General features: G+C 45.3%; 1 protein-coding gene across 1 annotated transcript; it reads left to right on the top strand.

Moving 5' to 3' along the window:
* The first annotated feature begins 2,062 nt into the window (after positions 1-2,062).
* On the top strand, positions 2,063-24,635 carry LOC120462453 (nuclear factor 7, ovary). Its single transcript, XM_039651091.2, has 6 exons — positions 2,063-2,707; positions 8,410-8,505; positions 8,734-8,964; positions 9,041-9,063; positions 9,145-9,263; positions 23,871-24,635. Exons 1-6 carry the CDS (start codon positions 2,300-2,302, stop codon positions 24,362-24,364), a joined length of 1,371 nt encoding a protein of 456 aa, XP_039507025.2. The 5' UTR covers positions 2,063-2,299; the 3' UTR covers positions 24,365-24,635.
* The last annotated feature ends 652 nt before the right edge of the window (positions 24,636-25,287 follow it).

Here is a 25,287-nt window from a genome sequence, read left to right as displayed (position 1 = left end):
AATTTAGATCCCGAAATATTAGAATAGGTGGAGGTCTGAGGGCTAAAAACACAATAAGACGCAGGTTTCTTTGGGAAGAAATGGTAGGCTCCGCCGTGGAGGGTGAACACGGGAAGGCAGAAATCCTTCATCAAGCTTACTTCTAGAAACACACTCCTGCCTACTCAATGCTTAGTTTGGAAACAGCAGGAGTGAGCACCTCCATAAGCTCCATATGTTCTGGGAAATGAGGTGACGAGTCCTCAGAACCCCCCTTCTCAATACTGACAACATCCAGCTCCTCAGAACAGAACAGATAGCTGCAGTATTGGTGCCTCAGCCTGGGGGGAAGAAACCGCAGAGCGTGCTTCCACACCTGGGACAGAGGCACTGGAACAGGCAGGTAAAGGCTGACATAAGGCAGAGCCCAGCTCAAACCCCGCTTTCATATCCATTTGCAATCCCCACAACAATGCCGCCACTCTGCCTCGACAGAAGCGTGACCCGAGTCGCGGGGAGCGTGAACAAACCACTCTCCTCGAAGAGTGATCGCGGGAGCGGAGCGTTCTTATGGGAAAACGCTTGCACTGCTCGCGGGCGTTCTGGTCTAGGCTATTGAAGTCTAGACCAGATTTGACTCTCAATGTTGCACTTTGTTAGCATTGGCCTCTCTCAAGCGAGTGGGGGATTTGCAGGCTCTTTCTGTGAATGAGCGTTGCATGGAGTTTGCCCTGGTTCTTGTGAAGGTGTTTCTGTGACCCAGACCTGGTTATGTCCCACATCATTCCGTTCTCAGGTGGACATGCTTCACTCTTTCTGTCCCCCTCCTTTTACTAAACGTAACGTAGACTCACTGTATTCCGGACATCATGGTATTCCGAACACTTGACCTTTTTTCAAATTTTATAAATAAACACTTTCAGGTCACGGTATATATATATATATATATATATATATATTAATATGATTACTTTATCAACGTATAGTTTTTAAAATCTATTTGTTTTATATTAGAAATGACTGTCCGAAACACAGTGAGTAGAAATTTTCAGGTGTCCGGAACACCGTGAGTCCTCATGGTAATCCGGACACTGCGTCTCCCGGCAGTTTTTTCAAGATTTCTCTAAAATGATTTGCTCAAAATGTGTGAAACAAACTTTGAAACGTGTGGAAGGCGTGTCCCCAGAGACAGACGAGCAATCAGGTTTATCTTTCAGCGGATTGATATCTTAAAGGACGTTTTACTGTGCAAAGTGTCCGGAATACAGTGAGTCTACGTTATACATGTACAACACGAGGATGTTTTAATGTTCGATAATAAAACACAGCACGATATAAAAGTAGGCTAGTTAGAGTGTTTATTCTAATATGGTGAATATTATAATGTTTAGACCAGTGTTTACTGTTAAAGGCATATGTGGACCTCTCCGGCCAGTGGCTTGAGTCGCCTCAGTTTCATGTTTGCAGCACCTCCTCATTCAATAGAAAGCATGGTCTTCTCTTCACACTAAACTTCAGAACAGGATTCAAATATTTAGGATGTATTACTTTGATTATAGATTTTCAGAGAGTAAAAACAAAGTCCCTCAAAGGCACTGGTTTTATTTATATTCAGATGTGTCTTGTGTAAAATATCCCACTGTTGTTTGCTACCATTTGTACTGTAAAAACACAGTGTAACTGTAAGAGCAGTGACTCAAGAGCAGCTGTGAATTGACATGTAACATTTTAGTCCAACGATGATGAAGTTACAAAATGGATTATATAACAAAATGATTTATAAAAACTAAAATAAAACTAAGTTATAAGTCATTGGATACCTGAATAAATAATCTGTACAAATACATTACAATAAATAAAACAAATAAACAACAACAAATAAAGTGTCTGAATATTTTTATGTTTTTTTATTGTTCTCTAGTGTTTGAGTCAAGGTTTTATAGCATTATACCTGTGAGAGTTTCAATGCAAGTTTTGTTAAAATTTAACCTGAAGAAATCCTGATTTTGTTCTTTGAACCAAAGGTGATCATAAACACCACTCTCATAAACTCCTCCCTCATAAACTCCACCCTCATACAACACTCACCAGGAAGAGACTGAGTTATTTCTCTTTTCTGTCATGATGACTCTCTTCTCTCCTGACAAAAGCAATAAAGAAGCAGCGATCAGTGGAGAATGCAGATAAACACTTTCAGGAAGGATTTGTGAGAGATTTGTTTCTGAACAGAGATCAGATCGTCGTGATTCTCAAGGTGATTTATTCTTAAACCCGTCGTTCAGAAAGTAAAAGTAAAGTTTGTGTTGCTGGAGCTCAAACTATGGAAATGGCTTCACTAAATGTGTTTGCAGAAGAGCTTTCTTGTCCCGTGTGCTGTGACATCTTCAAGGCTCCTGTTGTTTTATCCTGTAGTCACAGTGTCTGTAAAGAGTGTCTTCAACAGTTCTGGAGAACCAAGAAAACTCAGGAGTGTCCCGTCTGCAGGAGAAGATCCTCAAACGAACATCCTCCCATTAATCTGGCATTAAAAAACTTGTGCGAGTCAATCCAGAAGGAGAGAAATGAGACTTGTTCATCAGGATCTGAGGAGATCTGCAGTTTACACAGTGAGAAACTCAAACTCTTCTGCCTGGAGGACAAACAGCCGGTGTGTTTAGTGTGCTTTACTTCACAGAAACACGTCAATCACACAGTCAGACCCATCAGTGAAGTGGTCTCATCATATAAGGTAAGACAAATGTGATAGGAACCCATACCCAGAATTAGCACACATATATTCAGTGATTAGTAAACACACACACACACACACACACACACTGAGCATTGATTGGGGCTCAAAGGATCCTGAGTCATTTTCTGCCTGTATTGAGAATAAAACACACAGTTCAAGTAGCCAGCCTGACTCTAACCATTAGGCCACTTTATTTTAAATTAACAATAAAAAACAATACTTAGTCATAAACACAAATATTATATTCATGCTCTCAATATTTATCTCTGCCTTTTTACACAAATTAAAATATAATCTACTGTGCTGTGAAAAAGTATTTGGCCCTTTCCTGATTTCTTCTGTTTTTGTGTCTCGCACTAATTTAAATAATTCTTTAAAAAAACAATGTGGGGAACTAGAACTCAGACTCAGACTCAGAGTTCAATTTTGAATTATCTTGGGCTTGTCATGCACTCTGACATCTTAGACTTTGAACTTGGGCTTTTCACGCACTCAAATAAAATTGTACTTGGACTTGACACGGATTCTGACATTTTAGACTTGGAAAATGTTACGAGTACAGTCGAGTCCGGGCACTGGAGGACACAATATATTATTGTTTTGAAACTACTTACATTGTGTTGTTACATGTTGAGCATTGTAGTAGAGCCCTGCGTGGGACTGTTTTCTTCATCCCACCCCGCTGAATTACTGACCAATACCGCCCGCTCCCGCAATATGTATGTCCACTCTGGCCCATATCCAAAAAACTCTGAGAATTTTATCCCGCACTATAATAATAGAGATGCATTGATTTTGTGTCTTCTCCCGTCCCGAAGGAAAAACACGTATTTGTATTGCTATTATTGAAGAGATTCATGGGGTTGTTTGTTTCATTTCCCTGGACTGCATGTATTTTGACCAAGCGGCAACATTCTAATCTGAAAGATAAAGCCTACCCGGAAGTGCGAAAAACTGCAATACATCTCAAATCCGCTAGAGGGCGGTCCCAAAGGGAGCAAATATCCATAGATGTCATGTTAAAATATCCATTTTCACAGCATAAATATATGTTTACAGTTTGGTCCCATGGACTTTTATTGTAATCTTCAATATGTTCCGAGTGCCTGACAACTGTGAGGGGGGTGAATTTTTTTTCTAACTCGTTAGTTTAGATCATATTTAGATATAAAATCTATGACAAATAAGGGCGGTTAACTTTGATTGACAGCTGATAACGCTGATCAGTGTGGAGATCGTGGAAGAAACCGGTATCATAGAAAGTGTTTAGTCCTCAGACTTCAACCTATTCAAACTTTATGGGTTATGGTTATAGTGCTATGCCTCGTGTGGAAGAGACGCTTGCGAGCCATCTCTCCCCCGAGGCTGCATCATCTTTCAAGGCACCATCATTACCCACCAATCCTCTAAGAAATACCTCGGCTTTGGTGGGTAAAGCGAATTCGGCGGCAGATCAGGCTGCGTCATGTCTGCATACTATGTCCATCTTGCAGGCATACCAGGCTGTCCTGCTAGTGAGAGTGAGGAGGTCAGTACGGCTGCTGATTTATCACTGCGTGCCACCAAAAAGCAGCTCTGGTGGCCACGGAAAGACATTTGTGACTAAATCAGACCAATATGAAAGAAAAAGAAAAAAGCTTTCCTTTTAGACACTCCTCTCTTTCCCCTGGGTTTATTTTGTGATGCTGTAAATATCTGTAATCGATACATTTCAGGAGGAGAAAAACAGCAGCTTCAATAAAAATTCTCCCTTTAAAAGTTCACGTCCCTGGAGCTGCTGGGCGGGAGCAGCCCCGGCCGTCCACAAGCTCATCTCATAGGGCGCAGCAGAAGCAGAGTGTCGCGTCTCGTGCTCCCCCTGCTGGACAGTGGGCTCAGTCGCGGCACTCTCAGCCGAAGTCTTCTAGTAATAGAACTGATCTGGGGACAGTTATATTGGCTAAGAAGGCTTCAGCTAAGAAGAAGAAGAAGACCACCCACAGGACATTGAGGGTGGTCCCCACCGAGGCAGAAAGGCGGTGGGCAGAAAGGCGGTTCACCTCTTTTTACGATGCCCATTCTTCTTCGCCGGGGCGCAGATGGTCCCAGCGAGCGCTTTCCCGAGGGACTGACGCTCACTTCCTCTGAGGAGGGTCTCAGAGCAGTTAAACCAGTCGTTCCCTGCCGGTGCGCCATTACGGGGCACTGTGTTTGCTGCTCAAGTTACACCGGAGGCCAGTCTCGAGTGAATGGTACCCTTAGTAGATTTTCTGGCAAAGTGGAAAAGCCTTCCAAAAATATCTCAGTGGGTCCTGCAGACAGTTGTAAGAGGTTATGCTATCCAATTCAGGTTCAACCCCTCTGAATTTCACCAAAATTCAGCGGGGTTCTGCCCACAGTGGTGGGCCCCAGGCAGGCTCTGGTGATGGAACAAGAGGTGAAAACGCTCCTTCAAAAGGAGACTATAGAACAGGTTCCTCTTGCCAGTTTGGAGTCAGGTTATTACAGCCGATATTTCATCGTTCCAAAGAAGCATGGGGGGTTGCGTCCAATTTTAGACCTGCACCTATTGAATCGCTCGGTAGGGAAGCTAAAATTCAAGATGCTCACTATCAAGCAGATCGTGTCACAAATCAGATCTGAGGACTGGTTTGTCACGATAGATCTAAAGGACGTGTACTTCCACATTTCTATCCTTTCACAACACAGGAAGTTCCTGAGGTTCGCCTTCGGGGGTGAGGCGTCTCCCCGTACTTTTACCGCACTAGTGCCGCTGAGGCTTCAGGGTATTCGTATCCTCAATTACATCGACGATTGGTTGATTTTAGCTCAGACAGAGCAGATGGCGGTTTGGCATCGAGATGTCGTTCTCGGTCATATCAGAAAGTTAGGGTTTAGGCTGAAGAAAAGTGTATTATCTCCTTCTCAGAAGACCACTTTTCTGGGTGTCATTTGGGATTCAGTTTCGATGCAGGCGCGACTCTCTCCGACCCGCATCGCTTTGATTCTCTCAGCTGTGAAACAAGTAAAGCTAGGCCAGCTCCTCACTGTAAAGCAGTTTCAGAGACTGTTGAATGTGATGGCAGCAGCGTCCAATGTTATACCTTGCGGCTGTCTATTAGTAAGAGGTTATGCTATCCAATTCAGGTGTCCTCCACCAAAATTCAGAGTGGTTCTGCCCACAGTGGTGGGCCCCAAGCAGGCTCTGGTGATGGAACAAGAGGTGAAAACGCTCCTTCAAAAGGAGACTATAGAACAGGTTCCTCCTCCCAGTTTGGAGTCAGGTTATTACGGCCAATATTTCATCATTCCAAAGAAGGAACTTTAGACCTGTTCCAATTTTAGACCTGCACCTATTGAATCGCTCGGTAGGGAAGCTAAAATTCAAGATGCTCACTATCAAGCAGATCGTGTCACAAATCAGATCTGAGGACTGGTTTGTCACGATAGATCTAAATGACGCGTACTTCCACATTTCCATCCTTCCACAGCACAGGAAGTTCCTGAGGTTCGCCTTCGGGGGTGAGGCGTCTCCCGCACTTTTACGAAATGCATGGATGCAGCACTAGTGCCGCTGAGGCTTCAGGGTATTCGTATCCTCAATTACATCGACGATTGGTTGATTTTAGCTCAGACAGAGCAGATGGCGGTTTGGCATCGAGATGTCGTTCTCGGTCATATCAGAAAGTTAGGGTTGAGGCTGAAGAAAAGTGTATTATCTCCTTCTCAGAAGACCACTTTTCTGGGTGTCATTTGGGATTCAGTTTCGATGCAGGCGCGACTCTCTCCGACCCGCATCGCTTTGATTCTCTCAGCTGTGAAACAAGTAAAGCTAGGCCAGCTCCTCACTGTAAAGCAGTTTCAGAGACTGTTGAATGTGATGGCAGCAGCGTCCAATGTTATACCTTGCGGCTGTCTATTAGTAAGAGGTTATGCTATCCAATTCAGGTGTCCTCCACCAAAATTCAGAGTGGTTCTGCCCACAGTGGTGGGCCCCAAGCAGGCTCTGGTGATGGAACAAGAGGTGAAAACGCTCCTTCAAAAGGAGACTATAGAACAGGTTCCTCCTCCCAGTTTGGAGTCAGGTTATTACGGCCAATATTTCATCATTCCAAAGAAGGAACTTTAGACCTGTTCCAATTTTAGACCTGCACCTATTGAATCGCTCGGTAGGGAAGCTAAAATTCAAGATGCTCACTATCAAGCAGATCGTGTCACAAATCAGATCTGAGGACTGGTTTGTCACGATAGATCTAAATGACGCGTACTTCCACATTTCCATCCTTCCACAGCACAGGAAGTTCCTGAGGTTCGCCTTCGGGGGTGAGGCGTCTCCCGCACTTTTACGAAATGCATGGATGCAGCACTAGTGCCGCTGAGGCTTCAGGGTATTCGTATCCTCAATTACATCGACGATTGGTTGATTTTAGCTCAGACAGAGCAGATGGCGGTTTGGCATCGAGATGTCGTTCTCGGTCATATCAGAAAGTTAGGGTTGAGGCTGAAGAAAAGTGTATTATCTCCTTCTCAGAAGACCACTTTTCTGGGTGTCATTTGGGATTCAGTTTCGATGCGGACGCGACTCTCTCCGACCCGCATCGCTTCGATTCTCTCAGCTGTGAAGCAAGTAAAGCTAGGCCAGCTCCTCACTGTAAAGCAGTTGGGAGACTGAGACTGTTGGGTGTGATGGCAGCAGCGTCCAATCTTATACCTTGCGGCCTGTTGTACGAGACCGCTACAGTGGTGGCTCAGGACCAAGGGATTCTCCCCGAGGATAAATCCGCTCTGCACGATCAAAGTCACACGGTGCTGCCTTCGTGCTCTGGTCATGTGGAAAGAAACTTGGTTCCTATCCAAAGGTCCTGTGTTGGGGGCTCTTTGTTGTTACGTTACGCTAACAACGGATGCTTCCCTCACAGATTTTATGAGAGTTTACTGGTCCGAATTCCAGGCACGATTCAAATGAGAGGCTAAAATCAGGCTAGGAAAAATGCCTTTTATTTCAAAATTATGACTATATTTGATCTAGAAAACATACTAACATTATAAGGGCAACCCAGGAAACATTAAAAAATAATAAAATAACCCCATGTCAGGGGACCTTTAAGTAAAAATAGTTTAAATCATTGGCTTTCTTTAAATCATCAGGAGTACAAGTTTACTCCCTAATATCGGTATCGGCCTCCACAAATCTATATTGGTCGGGTTCTAGTGATTCCAGTGTGTTTCGGACGCTACACGCCATTACCATAACTCAACATCAGCTCCGTCTGGAGACTTCATAAAGCTCTGCGCTGGTACACACTGTAAAGACAGTAACGATGATGTCGATTTTACCGTATCAATCCGAGTCAGTGTTGGTTTCATTGAGGACTGCAGTAATCGGGACTGGTTGTGTTTAGTCCAGCTCAACCACAATATAAATAAATTTCATATATTTGAGGAATGAATAACTACAGGGGGCAAATAAATTTTTTACACAGGCCTTGTTACTCTTAGATAACGTTTAGCTTCAATAAATAACATTGTCTTTTACAAACTGTACTTTGTGTTTACTCAGGTTGCCTTTGATTTATGGTAGGTTCTAATTTCTGAATCAATTTAGTTTGAGATTTGCACAAAAATAGAAGAAATCAGGACGAGGGTAAATAATATTTCGATCATTGATTATATCACTGTATCGTCTTCTCTTCTTCTCTGTATTTGTTGTTCAATTCTAGGAGGAGTTCAATACAGCACTGAAGTCCTTACAAGAGAAACTGAAACACAAAGAAAACATTAAAGGAGAGTTTGAGAAAACAGTTCAACACATCAGGGTGAGGAAACACAATCAGGAGTTATCTTCAGTACAGCTGTAGGATCACTGTATACAGTTATGATATGATATAGTTAATATAATGGATTCCAGTTGATTATTTCTGTAAATGACGAGCATCAATCTGCTTCTGGATCCGTTATATGTCGAGTTTATCTCTGATATGAATGATGTGAAGTGTTGATGTGTGTGGATTGAGATGATTGAAGTGAATGTGATGTGATTTCAGGCTCAAGCTGAGCACACAGAGCGTCAGATTAAACTGCAGTTTGAGAAGCTTCATCGGTTTCTCAGAGATGAAGAAGAATCTACAGTCACTGCACTGAGGGAGGAAGAGGAGCAGAAGCAGCAGATGATGAAGGAGAAGCTAGAGGAGATGAACACACACATCTCAGCTCTTTCACACACACTCAAAGACATGGAGGAGATGATGAAAGCCAATGACGTCTGCTTTCTGAAGGTCTGATTTCAGATCATTGGTTGATCATTGGTTGATTGATTGAGTTCTTGATGATCATGGTGTGTTTGTTCTGCAGGAGTTTCCAGTCTCAATGGAAAGGTGAGTGATCTGCTCCTGTCTCTGGTCTCTCTGGTTCTGATCCAAAGCCACTGCAGTTCTGACTCCTGAATGTTCTTCCAGAGTCCAGAGCTCACGGCCGGATCCACAGATGGCGTCTGGAGCTTTGATTCATGTGCCACGATACTTGGGCAACCTGCCGTTCAGAGTCTGGAAGAAGATGCAGGACATCGTCCAAAACAGTGAGTCTGATGGCGGAGATCTGAGATAGATAGATAGATAGATAGATAGATAGATAGATAGATAGATAGATAGATAGATGAGTGGAAATGAGTGGTGCTTGCCGTGCGAAACTACACTGCTGCCATGTTCCTTAGCATGATGTTTTTATTATTATTATTATTATTGCAAGTTAACAAAACATTGAAGTTCATACACGATAAAACATCAGTGAATTTTATACACATACAAAAGAAAGAAAGACATACATGGAGGACACACAAAATAAAGAAAACTAAAACAAACAAAAACACGACAAAAAAACAGCTAAATATAAATATAATAATAATATAATAATAATACATTTAATTTATAACGCACTTTTCATCCAAGGATCTCAAAGTGCTACAGGTTAAAACAATAAAAGATAAACAGTTCTTTAAAAAGAGAGGGAGAAAAAAAAAAGAAAGAGAAAAAAAACAAAAGAAAAAAAAATAACATCTAAAGGGTATCAAAAGCTTTGCTAAAAAGGAATGTCTTAAGGCCTTTTTTAAAACATTCAGTGGATTGAGGTGCCCTCAAGGTGTCAGGGAGTGCATTCCACAGTTTTGGGGCAGCAGCACAAAAGGCCCTATCTCCCATTGTCGTAAGTCTGGTTCTGGGTATGTGGAGGAGGTTTGAGTGAGTGGAGCGGACAGAACGTGTTGTGTTATGTGGGTTGATAAGTTCTTTGAGGTAGGGGGGGGCATGACCATAGATGCACTGATGTGTGAGAAGAGAAACCTTGTACTCAATCCTGGTGGAGATGGGAAGCCAGTGGAGTGAGTGGAGAATGGGGGTAATGTGCATATGTTTCCGGACTCTCATCAGGATCCTAGCTGCAGAGTTTTGGATGTACTGAAGCCTCTGCAGACTCTTTTTAGGAATCCCAATGAGAAGTGCGTTGCAGTAATCCAGTCTGGAGGAGACAAAGGCATGAACCAGCTTTTCAGCATCTGAGAGGGAGAGAATGGACCGGACTTTGGAGATGTTACGGAGATGGTAGAAAGAAGTCTTACACAGGTTATGATGGTGTGCGTGGAGCGACAGTTCGCGTTGTTGACCAGAGAGCCGGGATAGTAGTCCCGTCACTCGACTGAGAGCAGAAAAACGTTTTGCGGGAACTTCTATGTATATAGCGCGGGCGACGAAGAAGTCCTAGTTGTTTAATCACTGCAGTACACGCTGGAGTGAAAAAACTGTTGAGATTCACCAGCTGTTCGACGGAATAACTCAACATAGTGGAGAATGCCGACGGATGGTTTCAGGCTTCCTAGATGCACTTTACGCTGGCATGGACAATTGTGTCCAGGCTGTCCAGTAGGAGACTTTTCCGGCTGCAGTATCAGCGGCGATGACCAATTCCAGGGAGACTCCGAGCAGGTGTTTTGCTAGCGGCAACAGGTAGGCCACCGCTAGACTCAAAGCTACCTGATACCTATCCAGATCCTCAGTTCGGTGGTGCGGAAAGTAAACGTTGTTTAAAATGTCCACTGGTTGGTGGCACGGACATTAAAAGTAATAAAACAAAGTAAAAAAATATGCATTAGTTGCATTAAAAACTTGACCGTATTTTAGCGTGACTGGAGAAGCGGCGAACAGACAGCGCCTGCGTCCTCTCCCTCCCTTACGAATAACCCTATAAAAATAAAAATATAGTGATGTATGCAGGTACATTGGTAAGTTTAAGCAATGGGATATTTTAGAGATATAGATAGAAGCAATATTGAGATATTCATAGTAATTGTAATAGATTTGTAGTAGAAGTAGAGGCAGTATTCATACTAATAATAATAATTATAACAAAGATAAAAATAGCAGCGATGGTAGCGGTAGCAGTGGCAACAAACAGCATTCATGATAATAATAGACTTCCTCCGCTGAGTAAGATGGGGCACCAGAACAGGCCCCAGACCAGCTCACCGAGACTGTGACCTGACAGGACAGAAGTCAAGTTTGGTCATCTGTCGCTTAGACACTGGTGTACACTGGTTAACTCTCTTGCCAGAGACACCAAATCCAGTCCAGATATCCGTCCACCATATTTATTTTGCATGACAGAAGGGATTGCGGGCATGGGGGTAAAAAAGAAGGGGCCAGTCTACCCAAAAAAACTAAAAACTTGTTACTAATGACCAAGTTGACAAGATGTGCCAGTCGTACCATTCAAATAGTGTTCTCATTTCTGATTTATTTATTTTTTTCTCCTCTCCAACATTTCACAATTGACCGTTGCCATATTCACACATACACTTCCACCATGGCACAATCCACTTTTGTTGCAATTGATCCTCCAGACATTGCAACACCCAACTGGCCCCTGGTGCAACAAACCCAACAGCAACCCCGACAACCACCTCCTGTTCCCAATTTCTACTCGACCCCTACACAGTTGAGACAGCGCAGGAGAGGCTAGCTAGGATAAATAGGCTAAACTTTCAGCCAACTCCCCACAGAAAAGTCTGTTCCCATCATTTTACCACAGGTTTCACACATGATCCGTATGCAATGCGTGTGCGGTGTGTGTACGGCACAGAAGCAGGACGCTCTTTATACAGTGTGCTGCGTTTACAGTGCATAACTGATCAACGGCTGTACCACAGACACCCCGCTACTCACTATTTTTATTTTAACACATACTCACTATTGCAACAACGTAAGCCAATTATTCCATGCATTACTTCTATATATTAAGTTGCTCAAGCAAGTAGTCAAATATGTAATCACTTATATTAAAATCACAAACATTTTAAATGAAAATTTGACAAAAACAACCGACTCTCATGCTTTTTCTTTTGCACTTACATTTTAATACAACAAATCTTGCATCTCACAAAGCACTTGTTTTTCCACCTCCACGAATGAGACGAGTGTCGTTCATTATGTTGCCTTGTAGTAGTTTGTACATATGGATACTGATCGAGATAAATATAAATATCCGGATAGGTTACGGCTGGCAATAAGGACGGATCTTTACTTAATGCTATTATTTGATTTTGATGTGGGTCCACACACCAATCAAGCTTTTCTTCTTGATAATCTTGATACCGACGAGATGAAGCTCCCCCTCATCTCAAATCTGCACGCTGCTAAGGGCCAGCAGGACAGATGTCATGTCAACAATATGGCCGCGGTTAGCAACTTCCGGTGTTTGCGAATAAGGTCTATAGGGATAGTTTGTATTTATGCTTATTCCATTTCCTTATTATTAATTAATTATACCAAAGACTTTAGATTTTAGTTGAGGCATCAACTCCCTATAGTTTTAATCAATATTTAAGAATGAGAATATACAAATATTATTACATTTGAATAGTTGGTTTGTATAGTTGGTTTTAAGCATGATGTTGACACAATTTGCATGTTGCTAGCATGATGTTAACACAATTAGCGTTGTTAGCATTATGCTAACATGGTTAACATATTGTTTTCCTGTTTAAACAAGATGATAACATGATTGCCATGATTCTAGCATGATTACCATGTTGCTTGCATGATTCTAACACAATTAACATGGTGTTAAATAAAATGTTAACATAAACATTTTGCAAGAATGATGCTAACACAATTATTTTGCTTGTATGTTTTAACAAGATGCTAACATTATTACCATGATAGTAGTATGATTAGCATGCTGCTAATGTTAACTTTAGTTAAAATTTTTGACATGTTTTAACACTTAGCTAATCACTATCAGTATCTAGCTATTCATTGCTAGCATGTGTAGCACGATGAAAGCCCTATTTTATAGAATTAATCAACAGAGCCAATCAACAGCTCTAGTGCTGAACAGTTGCTAGGCTACTGTGTTTGGTTGCTAGGGAGTGGCTTGGCAGCTGCCAGTGATGATACACCAAAGGCTGCTTGGCAGTATAAATTATATAAACCAACCGCAACTCCTGACATTCAGATGTAAAGATATCCCTCTTTAAATTTGGGTTGCCAGGGTGCTCGACAGTGGTTGCTAGGGCGTAGTTTGGAAGTGTTGAAGGTGATTCATGATTGGCTGTTTGCTGCCCCGAGTCAAACGCACACACCCTCATGTTTCCATGACACTTCTACTCAAATACATCCCTTAATCTCCTTCAATGGAAATATATGGAACTTGTTGCTATGGTTCTCTAAATGGTTGCTAGAGTTTTATAGCTTCACACTGATCCTGAGAGACCGATTGGATGGTCTGAGTAAAATGAGCCCGCCCCCTTGTCTCTACGACACCGTGATCCAGAGCTACGTTCAATACAAAATCCCGATGCAGTTTACCATAGTAGGAGAAACACGTGTTTCATGGGCCGTCCTCAGCCCTAGTAAGTCAGTGGGGCGACTGTGGTTCGCTCCTGCCACCTTCACCCCATTGTGAGGTATGTTCTTACAGAGCCTGCCAGCCTCGTCGAATGTGGGAACCCACACATTTCTGCAAATTCCTCGCTCAGAGCTACGACTCGTTAAAGTTTTCTCAATGTTAAGGCTTATGGGACTTTTTCGCCCATTTTCCGCCTGCTGGATGAACATCGCTCCCCGATCTCTTATTAAAGCACACAAATAAACCACACCATTCCTCAATAACGGCTCTATGACTAACACTGTGGGAGGAGTAGTGCGTAGAATTTTGTCCAAGAATAATAATTCGTATGCAAGAGAACAGAAGTGATGCTTTGCCAATAATAATAATTTCTCAATCCAACATAACTAGCAAAGGAGAAAAATATGGGATCAATAGCTAGCGTTACGTGCAGGTCTGAACAGATTCCTGAATGATCCTCCTATCCACAAGTTTCCTACGCCCCATGAGGCCTTGCGTCAAAAGTGGGCGCGACTTCCGGTTGGAAGTAAACAAAGCGCGACTTGACATGCTTGACACTCGTTCATTCAACAGTTGACAGTCATTCAAGTTATAGCGATCCAAACTAGCTAACGATGTGGGAACACAACCTCAACGATATTCAAAAGGGTGAAATAACAGTAGCTTTACCCTCCGCAGTAGCTGATTGGGAGTATTATAATAACATTATTAATAATCAATACTCATCAAGGCATGGTGACAGACAGTTGTGCGAGCTGACAAACAATTAAAATAAAAAATACACACGTAGTCATTGTGTTTTGGAGTTTATTCAAAATTATAAATGAATGTGCAGCTTTAATACATTAACTGGCACATTTGGTATTCGGTCAACACAGGGTTTGATCCTGAGTTTAGGTGTAACATCAGTATAGAGAACAGCCAATCACATGCTGATAGAGTTTAGAGAATATTAAGAATTTAAACAAATGTACACAGGAAGATTCGTCGTCTTTTGGGAGGTGATGGAAACTACAGTCGTTGGCAGGATCAGAGACGGGCTCTGGCAGGATCACTCTGATTTCGTTTTCAGCTTATGTTCAAAACAATCACGTTTAAGCCACTGAATTAGTTTAGTCCGGTTATACATACAACCGCGAACAGCACATGTTGTCCCTGAGCTCCGTAACGACATCTCTCATAAAGATTTGCGTCTTTAAATAGTAAAATAATTCTCCGAAAAACAGCTAGCCTCTTCGCTAACTAACACACAAAATACCATTGGAATGCTACTTACGCCGCCTCACCGGAAGTTTCACCCACTTTATTTTTTACAGGAGCGCCCCTCGGAAACTTGTGGATAAGAGACAGCGAATTCACCTCATCCAATAATGTTTTCGTTGGACTCGTAAAGACAATGAGAAGAGAGGGTCGTGATAAAACGGAGCATCACACACCGATTTCTGCAACATGACATCATGACTTTTGCGTAAACATATACGCCACTTTCGAGTCAGGTGGCGTGTTATCTTCACGCATTTTGTGCTATCCGCGTGTATCCGCGTGTATGCGTATATGTCTACGCCATTAACGTCCGCGTCATTCCGCGTGTCCGAACACGCAGTCAAATCTCCAGTCATAAATGCCATTAACCCCAGTGACGGTTAGGTTTAGGGACGGGGTTGAGGTAAGTCATATATTTATATAACGTTAAGTCAACGGCGTTCATAAACACGCTGAAAGGCGATTATGCGTCTTGATAGCACGCCAAAAATGGAAATACAAATTGGCGTGTCATACACACGCTACTTCATGAGATCAGTCTGGATTTCTACTAAAGATTTCAGCACCATAAAACTGTCCGATGGGCTTAATCCCAACACACCTGTCACTACACCAGTCACCAAAGCATTTCTGCCCATTGGGTTTGCTGCACGGTATTTTTTTTTTTCATTACGAGTCTTTACATTTCAGCACTTCAGCATGACGTTTCGTATTTGTAGAAGTCTCTCCAAATTGTTCCTCAAACCACTTATCCATCGTCATGCCACCTAGTATAAATCGAAATTTACTTTAAACATTTTAGCCTTTTTAAATTATGTCTGTGAGTGGACATAAGTGTAAAAGTAAAGAGCTACTGGAGGCCAAACTTAAAACAAAGAAAGCACTGGAGTGACATTCTTGCTGCAACAGAAAACACCGCTGACAGCGCTGAGCCCCAACTAAAATATCACCACAGTGGAGCCGATTGAAATGAGACAAATATTTAATGCGTGCACAATAAACGGAGATGTTCAAATACTTTTAAATAAACAACAAAGGGATGGCTCGATACCACAATTTTGGCTTTGATACGATACCAGAACCTAATACCTCGGTATCGATACTAAATCAATACCACAGTCGGAAAAAAAAAAAGTCTAAATTTAAGTGAATTGAAACAATTTTATTAAACACTGCTTGAAACTCTCAACTACCATATGTGCAAAGAAAAGTATCCAAAAAAAACCAAAACATATCAAAATTTAAAAAATAAACAAATTATGTGTAGGTAAAATTTTGATTTGAGGGGAGAAAAAAAAAACACTGATATTATACAATTAAAATAGGTTAATATCTATAATAATAGATTAACATTATAGAATAATGAAATGACGTAAACCATTAGCTGTCATGCATCAACAGAGAATTATCAACATTTATTGCATTTATTGATCTTGGTTTGGTTACTGTTTGTGTTTGGGCTCATATTATGCATATAATGCATTGCAAAAAGTAATGTTATGATGCTAAACATTTATTAGGATATTACATTTTTAGGTCATTTTATTACTGATTGATCTAGAATAATCAATGCTATATTGTTAGGCCAGGTTCCTTAGTGAATGTTGACAAATGTAGCTTAATTGTAGGCTAATATTATTAATATTTATATTACTACCATCTCTCTCTCTATGGGTCGCCACAGCGGCAGTAATGCCATTCATTTTACTATTACTTTTATGCTTTATTAATTTAAATTAAATGAATATATTTGTTTGAAACTGCAAAAATGATGAGATGATGAGACGTAAACTGAATTGGTTCTAGCGTGTCATGCAAGGAGATTTGAGCTTTCGTGTTTACCGTATCATATTTAATTGATAAGCTCTTATTTATGTGCGCTGTTCAGTGTTCAATAAAAGTCTAAATTAAATCAGTTGAATGATGAACTCACCAGTTGATCTCTTGAACAAGTCAGGATGAGCAACTGACGAGCGCTTCGGCAGATTTGATGTGTTTAATTCCATGGCAACACATTATTGAAAGCAAAGTTTGCAGAGTGGTGCATTGAGGTCTGTTTCTACACTATTCTCATTAATTTAGTAGGCAAAGTAATGCCTTATTTCACTCATTCTGCTCTCTCTATTTATTCATTTCGGGCGTGTAGAAATCCGAATGAGCTTCATTTCCACCGTGTTCCTTCGTTTGCCGGTTTCGCGTGAGAGAACTTCGGAACAGCAGCTCATCAAATACCGAATTTAACGAAATGATGATATTGTACCGTTTGAAATTTATTATATACCGGTATTTTTGCAATACCGGTATACCGCGCATCCCTAAAACAACAATAAATAAAGTATCTCTTGTTAGGCAGCATTTTAGCAACTCAATTAATAACTAGATTAAAGACCTAACTGTTATCTATCAAAATATGTGCCCTTGCGTTTTTATTTTTATTTTATTTGTTAGTTTGCTGAGAGATAAGCTATGCCTATTTGTGTGAGGAAATTTCACAAATTTTGTGTTGTAAAAAAATAATAAAAAGAAGAGACAAAGTTTGAGAATGGTTTGTTGTTTTTATTTGAGCTTTATGCATATTACACGTTGGAACGTTGTTGTTCACAGTCAGGGACTATATTTTTCTAGCGGAAGGAATGTTTTTATTGATTTAACTACATGAAAGTTGCACTAATACATTGTTTTTTACTTTAATATTGTGTGGCAACCGTTCCCTTTCGTAGTCACTTCGAGTTACGTCAGAAGTGACGGAGATTGGGGGATTTCGCATAGAAAGCCAATCCTCTTCGAGTATTAAAACACGAGCCAATGGCATGCAATGCCTTGGGGCTGCGGAAATTTGCATAGCGTACTCCGCCCTACTCCGTGAGTATAAAAGGAGGAAGTGAACGCAACCGCAGTATGTTTTCGCTTCGGAGCCAAGAGAACCTCTTCACTCCTCAAAGCTGATTCAAGACTCTTCGAGACGAGCGTCCTCTTCAGTGTTGGTGTGACGGCGGTACCCAGCGAGATTCTGCATTGCCTGCGATCTGTGCAGTGGTTTGCCAGACTTTGCGCTTCTCCCTGGTAGCCTCAGCGCTGAAAGAGTGAATTTCTCTCCTCTCTGTAAAAGAGCTGCACGCGGCACGTCTTTTTAAAGATGGTTCGCCCGTGCCCTTCTGGATGTGGTAGATTTCTATCGTCATCTGATGGTCACGAACGCTGCTTTGTTTGCTTGGGCATTCAGCATGCAGCAGCAGCGTTCGTGGATGACTCATGTTCCTTCTGTGGGAGCATGACCATCTCTACACTGAGGTCGCGGCTCAATGATCTCACTAGAGTGAGAGCCCCGGTCCCCCCTACTCGATCGGCTTCCTTCACGAAAGGGGGCCCGTCGACCCGGGGACCGGGCGATCTAACGGTGACGGTGTGGGATAAAGCCCCGACGATTCCTCGGGCCACACCTCCCGCCTCAGTGCGTGAGCCAGCGGGCGCTAGTTCGACTCGGTCGGTTGTCTCTTCGGCGGCACCGGCTGCTTCGAGCAGCGCCCCAGATGATGATGCGATGTCTATCACAGCATCACTAGGCGGGCTTGATTCCTCGGGGGAGGAAGATCCGGCTGCGTTGCCTCCTTCGGGAGTTCCAGCGTTGTCCGCGTCAGATCCCGAGATGACGGCCATGCTGTCTCGAGCCGCTGGGAGTATCGGGCTAGAATGGAAACCTCCATCCTGCCCCGACCTCTCACGGATGGATAATTGGTTTTTGGACAAAGCTGCCGCTGCAAAGCCACGGCCGACTCCAATACCTTTTTTCCCCGAGCTGCATGCGGAGTTATCGCGCTCTTGGGGGGCTCCTTTGTCCACTCGAGAACGCGATCTCTCCCCCGCCTTTCCCCCCCTCGACGGCGGGGCCGCCCGTGGGTACACTGGGATGCCCCCGGTGGAGCGCTCTGTTGCGATGCAGCTGTGTCCACAGAGCGCTTCCACCCGTGGTCCTCCTAAGCACCCATCCAAAGCCTGTGGGTTCTCGTCTGCTATGGCGGCGCGATCCTACAGAGCGGCGGGACAGGCGGCCTCCGCTCTGCATGCTATGACCACTTTGCAGGTCTTCCAAGCGAAGTTGCTCAGAGACATGCACGAGGGCGGGACTGATCCGACGGCATTTAAAGAACTGCGGTCCGCCACTGACCTTGCTCTCCGGGCAACGAAAGTGGCTGCTCGCGCCGTTGGTCAGGTGATGGCCACTAGCGTGGTTCAGGAGCGTCATCTGTGGCTCAACCTGGCGGATACGCGGAGCGCTGAGCGGACTCGTCTGCTCGACGCTCCGCTATCCCAGGTTGGCCTTTTCGGCGGTGCGGTCGAGGACTTCGCCCAACAGTTCTCCACTGCCCAGAAGCAGACGGAGGCCATTAAACACATCCTGCCCCGACGACCAGCTGCTGCCTCCACCCAGTCGTCGGCACAGGTGCCTCCCCCTGCTCGCCGCCGAGGACGCCCCCCTGCGGCTCCCCTCCCTCCCGCCCGGCCCCAGCAGCAGCCTTCACCCGGGCCCCGGCGTCGAGGAGGCCGCAGGCCGGCGTCACAGCCCCCTCAGGCCGCTCGCCCCGCTAAACACCAGGCCAAGCGAAGATCCTGACACGGGCAGCTCAGTGTCGATCTCGAGTCTTTCCCAGGAGGCGGTAGCAGGCCCCCTCCTTCCCCCGGTGGAGGGCCGGGGGAGAATCTTTTGTTCGCAGCTCCCCGCTGCTCACCCACGGGTGGGCAGCACCCTGAACTGGTTGAAGAAAGACTTGACATCCTCACTGAGCTCACAGACTGGAGTGAGTGCCCCCGATGCCCCAGTGTGTCGGCCCACTCACTCCTCTCTGTCTCGGAGGGCGCGGAAGGGTGCGTGTGTCGTCCCCGGGCTACACCAATCCCTTCCCCCTCTCTCGCCAGACCCCCGGCAGAACGGACCCCCGTGGAACGCTCCGCTTTCCCTGGTCCCTTCTGTCGGGGAGCGGGCTTCGACGCATCCGAGCGGGGTAACTCCTGCACGCGTGCCAGTCGACCCGCCACGCTGCCCCTCCGGGGGGACGTCTGTGGTTCACATGACCCCGTTGGCTCACTTCCTGGAAGCCTGGCTAGCGCTTCCCGGGGTATCCCGCTGGGTCATCAGAACGATCAGATTCGGCTACGCGATTCAGTTCGCGCGGTCTCCTCCCCGCTTCAGGGGAGTTCGCTCCACGATAGTCGGTGGCAATGCCCCAGTCCTGAGAGCGGAGATTGCGACCCTGCTGGCGAAGGGTGCAATCGAGACGGTCCCTCCAGCCGAGGTGAGGTCCGGGTTTTACAGCCCCTACTTCATTGTCCCCAAGAAGACCGGTGGGTTACGACCGATCCTGGACCTGCGCATTTTGAACCGTTCTCTCCATCGACTACCGTTCAAAATGCTCACGGCCAAACGCATTTTCGAATGTGTTCGGTATCAGGATTGGTTTGCAGCGATCGACCTGAAGGACGCGTACTTCCATGTGTCCATCTTACCTCGACACAGACCGTTTCTTCGGTTTGCCTTCGAGGGCCAGGCATATCAGTACGCCGTTCTCCCATTCGGGTTAGCTCTGTCCCCTCGCGTCTTCACGAAGATCGTCGAGGCAGCCCTTGTTCCCCTTCGCGAACACGGGGTTCGCATCCTGAATTATCTCGACGACTGGCTGATACTAGCACACTCTCGAGTTCAGCTTTGCGAACACAGAGACTTGGTGCTCCGGCACCTAGCCCGTCTGGGCCTTCGGGTCAACCGAGAAAAGAGCAAACTTTGCCCCATGCAGAGGATCTCTTTTCTCGGCGTGGAGATAGACTCGGTCGCCATGTCCGCGCAGCTCACGAACGAGCGTGCGCACTCACTGCTGACTTGTCTTCGTCAGTTCGAGGGCAAGAGTGCGGTTCCACTGAAACTTTTTCAGAGGCTCCTGGGGCATATGGCATCCGCGGCCGCGGCAACGCCGCTCGGTTTGCTTCATATGAGACCGCTTCAGCTGTGGCTTCGCGATCGAGTCCCGAGGTGGGCATGGCATCGCGGCTCGCTCCGAGTCCCAGTGACTCCGGCATGCCGGCGAACCTTCTTCCCGTGGTCGAACCTCAGCTTTTTACGGACGGGCGTCCCTATTCAGCGAGTTTCCAGGCATCTCATCGTCTCCACGGATGCATCTACCACGGGATGGGGTGCCATGTGCAATGGGCATGCAGCCGCCGGCTCCTGGACGGGGGCCCAGCGCCTCATGCACATCAATTGCCTCGAGCTGCTGGCAGTACGGCTCGCCCTGCACCGCTTCAGAGCGTTGCTCAAGGGCCAGCATGTGCTTGTCCGCTCAGACAACACTACGGCTGTAGCGTACATCAACCACCAGGGGGGTTTACGCTCGCGCCAGTTGTCGCAGCTTGCCCGCCACCTCTTGATATGGAGTCAGAAGCACCTGAGGTCCCTTCGTGCAGTTCACATTCCTGGAGACCGGAACTGGGCAGCCGACGAGCTGTCTCGTGTCCGTCCTATCTCCGGCGAGTGGCGACTCCATCCCCAGTCGGTCCAGCTGATCTGGAAAGAGTTCGGGGAGGCACAGATAGATCTGTTCGCCTCCCGGGACTCAGCCCACTGCGCCCAGTTTTATTCTCTGACCTGGGGCACTCTCGGTTCGGATGCGCTGGCGCACAGCTGGCCACGGGGCCCACGCAAGTATGCGTTTCCCCCAGTGAGCCTCCTTGCACGGGTGTTGTGCAAGATCAAGGAGGACGAGGAGCAGGTCTTGCTGGTAGCCCCCTATTGGCCCACCAAGACGTGGTTCTCCGATCTCATGCTCCTCGCGACAGCACCTCCTTGGCCTATTCCTCTGAGACAAGACCTACTCTCTCAGAGACGGGGCACTCTGTGGCACCCTCGTCCCGATCTTTGGAGGCTACACGTGTGGCTCCTGGACGGGACGAGGCAGGTTTGAGTTCGCTGCCACCTGCGGTGGCGGCAACCATCACTTCCGCAAGAGCGTCGTCCACGAGACACCTTTATGCGTTAAAGTGGAACCTCTTCGTCAATTGGTGCTCTTCTCGCGGAGAAGACCCCCGGAGATGTCCGATCAGTGTCGTGCTTTCCTTCCTGCAAGAAGGGTTGGAGCGCAGGCTGTCGCCCTCCACCCTTAAGGTCTATGTCGCGGCCATTGCCGCTTCTCATGAAGCAGTGGAAGGTAAGTCCTTAGGGAAGCACGACCTGGTCATCAGGTTCCTGAGGGGAGCGAGGAGGCTGCATCCGCCTCGTTCTCCCCTCGTACCCTCTTGGGACCTCTCAGTAGTTTTAAGTGCTCTGCAGAGGCATCCCTTTGAGCCTTTGCAATCAGTAGAGTTAAAGTTTCTGTCCATGAAGACAGCACTCCTGGTTGCATTGGCCTCCATCAAGAGGGTGGGGGACCTGCACGCATTCTCCGTTGACGAAGCGTGCCTGGAGTTCGGGCCGGCTTACTCTCACGTGATCCTGAGACCCCGGCCTGGATATGTGCCCAAGGTTCCCACCACTCCCTTCCGGGACCAGGTGGTGAACCTGCAAGCGCTGCCCCCGGAGGAGGCAGACCCAGCCTTGGCACTGCTCTGTCCGGTACGTGCTCTCCGCACCTATGTCGACAGGACGCGGTGTTTCAGGACCTCAGACCAGCTCTTTGTCTGTTATGGAGGGAGCCAGAAGGGAAGGGCTCTCTCAAAGCAACGGCTGTCCCACTGGATAGTGGATGCCATTGCTTTGTCTTACCAGCAGCAAGGCCTTCCGTGCCCCCTTGGTGTGACGGCCCATTCCACTCGGAGTGTAGCCTCCTCTTGGGCTTTAGCGCACGGCGCCTCGCTAACAGACATCTGCAGAGCTGCAGGCTGGGCGACACCCAACACCTTCGCCAGATTCTATAATCTGCGAATTGAGCCAGTGTCCTCTCTTGTACTCGTTCCGGCCGGTACTGGACCCGCTCAGGTGTCTTCGCTTGCTCGCCACTCCACTCCCCGGACTGGATAAGTGCGATATTTCCTCGGTTCTTCCATTTAAGTCTTGAGTCCTCCAGCACCGACGATGCGGGCACCACTGCTGTTGCTCTGGATGCTAGCTAGGTGCCTCCATGCGCACGGTTCCCCATGGTAACCGTCTCATGTGTATTTTCCACTGTAAGCCTCTCTGAGCATGTGTCTTCCCTTGGCAAGCCATCTGCCACCCCTGGAGTTTAAATTAATAGCCACCTGCGGTTGGTACTCCAGTGTTCCATATGCGTTCCTATGTGGCCATATGTGTTCATAAGTCCTCCCTTCGGTAGGCAACTGGTAGCATGTCCCCTTCGGGATATGTTTCCCAGTGTACCTTGGTAATCCTGTGTCAAATTCGGATCCCCAAAAAAAAAAAAAAAAAAAAAAGAGATAAAGCTCGGGGGTTCAGTCTTTCGCAGGGCACTGGAAGACAGCTTGAAGTTGGCGTGATGGCACAGACCCCCAATCTCCGTCACTTCTGACGTAACTCGAAGTGACTACGTTACGTCTCCCTGCCACTTCTGCTGTATCGCTGGGTAGAGGCCAAATTCAGTCTTGGCTCCTCAGCGAAGACATACTGCGGTTGCGTTCACTTCCTCCTTTTATACTCACGGAGTAGGGCGGAGTACGCTATGCAAATTTCCGCAGCCCCAAGGCATTGCATGCCATTGGCTCGTGTTTTAATACTCGAAGAGGATTGGCTTTCTATGCGAAATCCCCCAATCTCCGTCACTTCTGACGTAACGTCTCCGTTCCCTACTCAGGGAACGAGGGTTACATACGTAACCGAGACGTTTTATAAAAGCAATAAGGTACTCGAGGCAAGTGCTGTATGGTGAATAAGTAACGGCTGGAGGGGTTACTCTGCTCGCGTCGAGCCTAACAACACCCTTCAGCCGTTACTGATTCACCATACAGCACAGCCTCGAGTACCTTACTGCTTACATCATCTGTGTTGGGTTCACTGTTGATCATTAGATGAAGATCAGAATTAAAGCATGTGTTGATTGTGTCTCATCAGCTCCTGTGATTCTGGATCCAAACACTGCAGATCCACGTCTCGTCCTGTCTGATGATCTGACCAGTTTGAGACGGAGCGAGAACAGACAAACTCTTCCTGATAATCCAGAGAGATTTGACTGGTGTGACTGTGTTCTGGGTTCAGAGGGTTTTAACTCAGGAACACACTGCTGGGATGTGGAGGTTAAAGAGAGTGCAGTCTGGAGTCTTGGAGTATCTTCAGCATCAGTCCAGAGGAAGGGACGTGTTTTCTTCTACACTGATGATGTCTGGAGTGTGTCGTACGGATGGACTCCACGTTCTAGTTTTCATGTTAAACAGAAGCTTGATCGTGTGAGAGTGAATCTGGACTATAATGGAGGAACAGTGTCGTTCTCTGATCCTGTAACTAACACACATCTACACACACACACAGCCACCTTCACACACACACTCTTTCCATTCTTCTTGTGTTTTTCCTCCTCTCTGAGGATCTTACCGGTCAACACTCAGTAAAGTGACTCCTGTAGATCTGGATCTTCCTGCTTTCATCATGTTTCCAATATTTACTCCATATCTCATGAGTAAGAGTGCTGTAGATCTGAGTATCAGTACGGCTGCTGTGATTGGCCCGTGATGATCACATGACTGATATCCCTTACGGATACTTCAAGTTCATTTTATGAAGTATACTTAAGTAACGTTCTATTATACTTTACGTAGTGAATATACTAGGGCTGTCAAACAATTAATCGCATCCAAAATAAAAGTTTGTGTTTACGTAATATATGTGGGTGCACTGAGTATAATTATTTTATAAATACACACACATGCTTGTATATATTTAAGAAATATTTTCATGTATATACTGAATATAGATTTATATATAATTTATATTATATATAAATATAAATATTTTATATATAAATAATTTTTTTTTAATATACATGCATGTGTGTGTATTTATATACAAAATAATTACACACAGTGCGCTCACATATATTACATAAACACAAACTTTTATTTTGGAATTAATCGTTTGACAGCCCTTGAAAATACTAATGTCAATGTACCAATAATAAACTTTTAAGTGTACTGTTTCAACACTGCTTGGGTGTAAATTCTCCCAATTTAGTATATAAAAAGTTTAAGAATTAGTCAATAGTCTCATAATGACACCCGTATGTAAGAGTTGTTGTTGAGGTGAGCTGGACCAGTGTCTGGAGCAGAAAACACACACAGACCACTAAATGTGTTTCAACTTATACTGACAAAAAGTGAGCGCTCGAAAAACCTCACTTTACACACAATACAAAGAAAATAAATAAATGACCATCCACAATATGAAAGGAAAAAAAAATAAAAAATAAAGTAATTTATCAAATGAATTTCCCCCCAAAGGTTTCCTTCTATTTGTGCTAATTCAACTAGTTTTGTTC

This window comes from Pimephales promelas, chromosome 15 (assembly GCF_988280905.1).
Source record: "Pimephales promelas chromosome 15, fPimPro1.hap1.1, whole genome shotgun sequence".
Taxonomy (NCBI): domain Eukaryota; kingdom Metazoa; phylum Chordata; class Actinopteri; order Cypriniformes; family Leuciscidae; genus Pimephales; species Pimephales promelas.
Note: the sequence above shows the minus strand (reverse complement) of the source record. Positions and strands in the feature narration are given on the sequence as shown.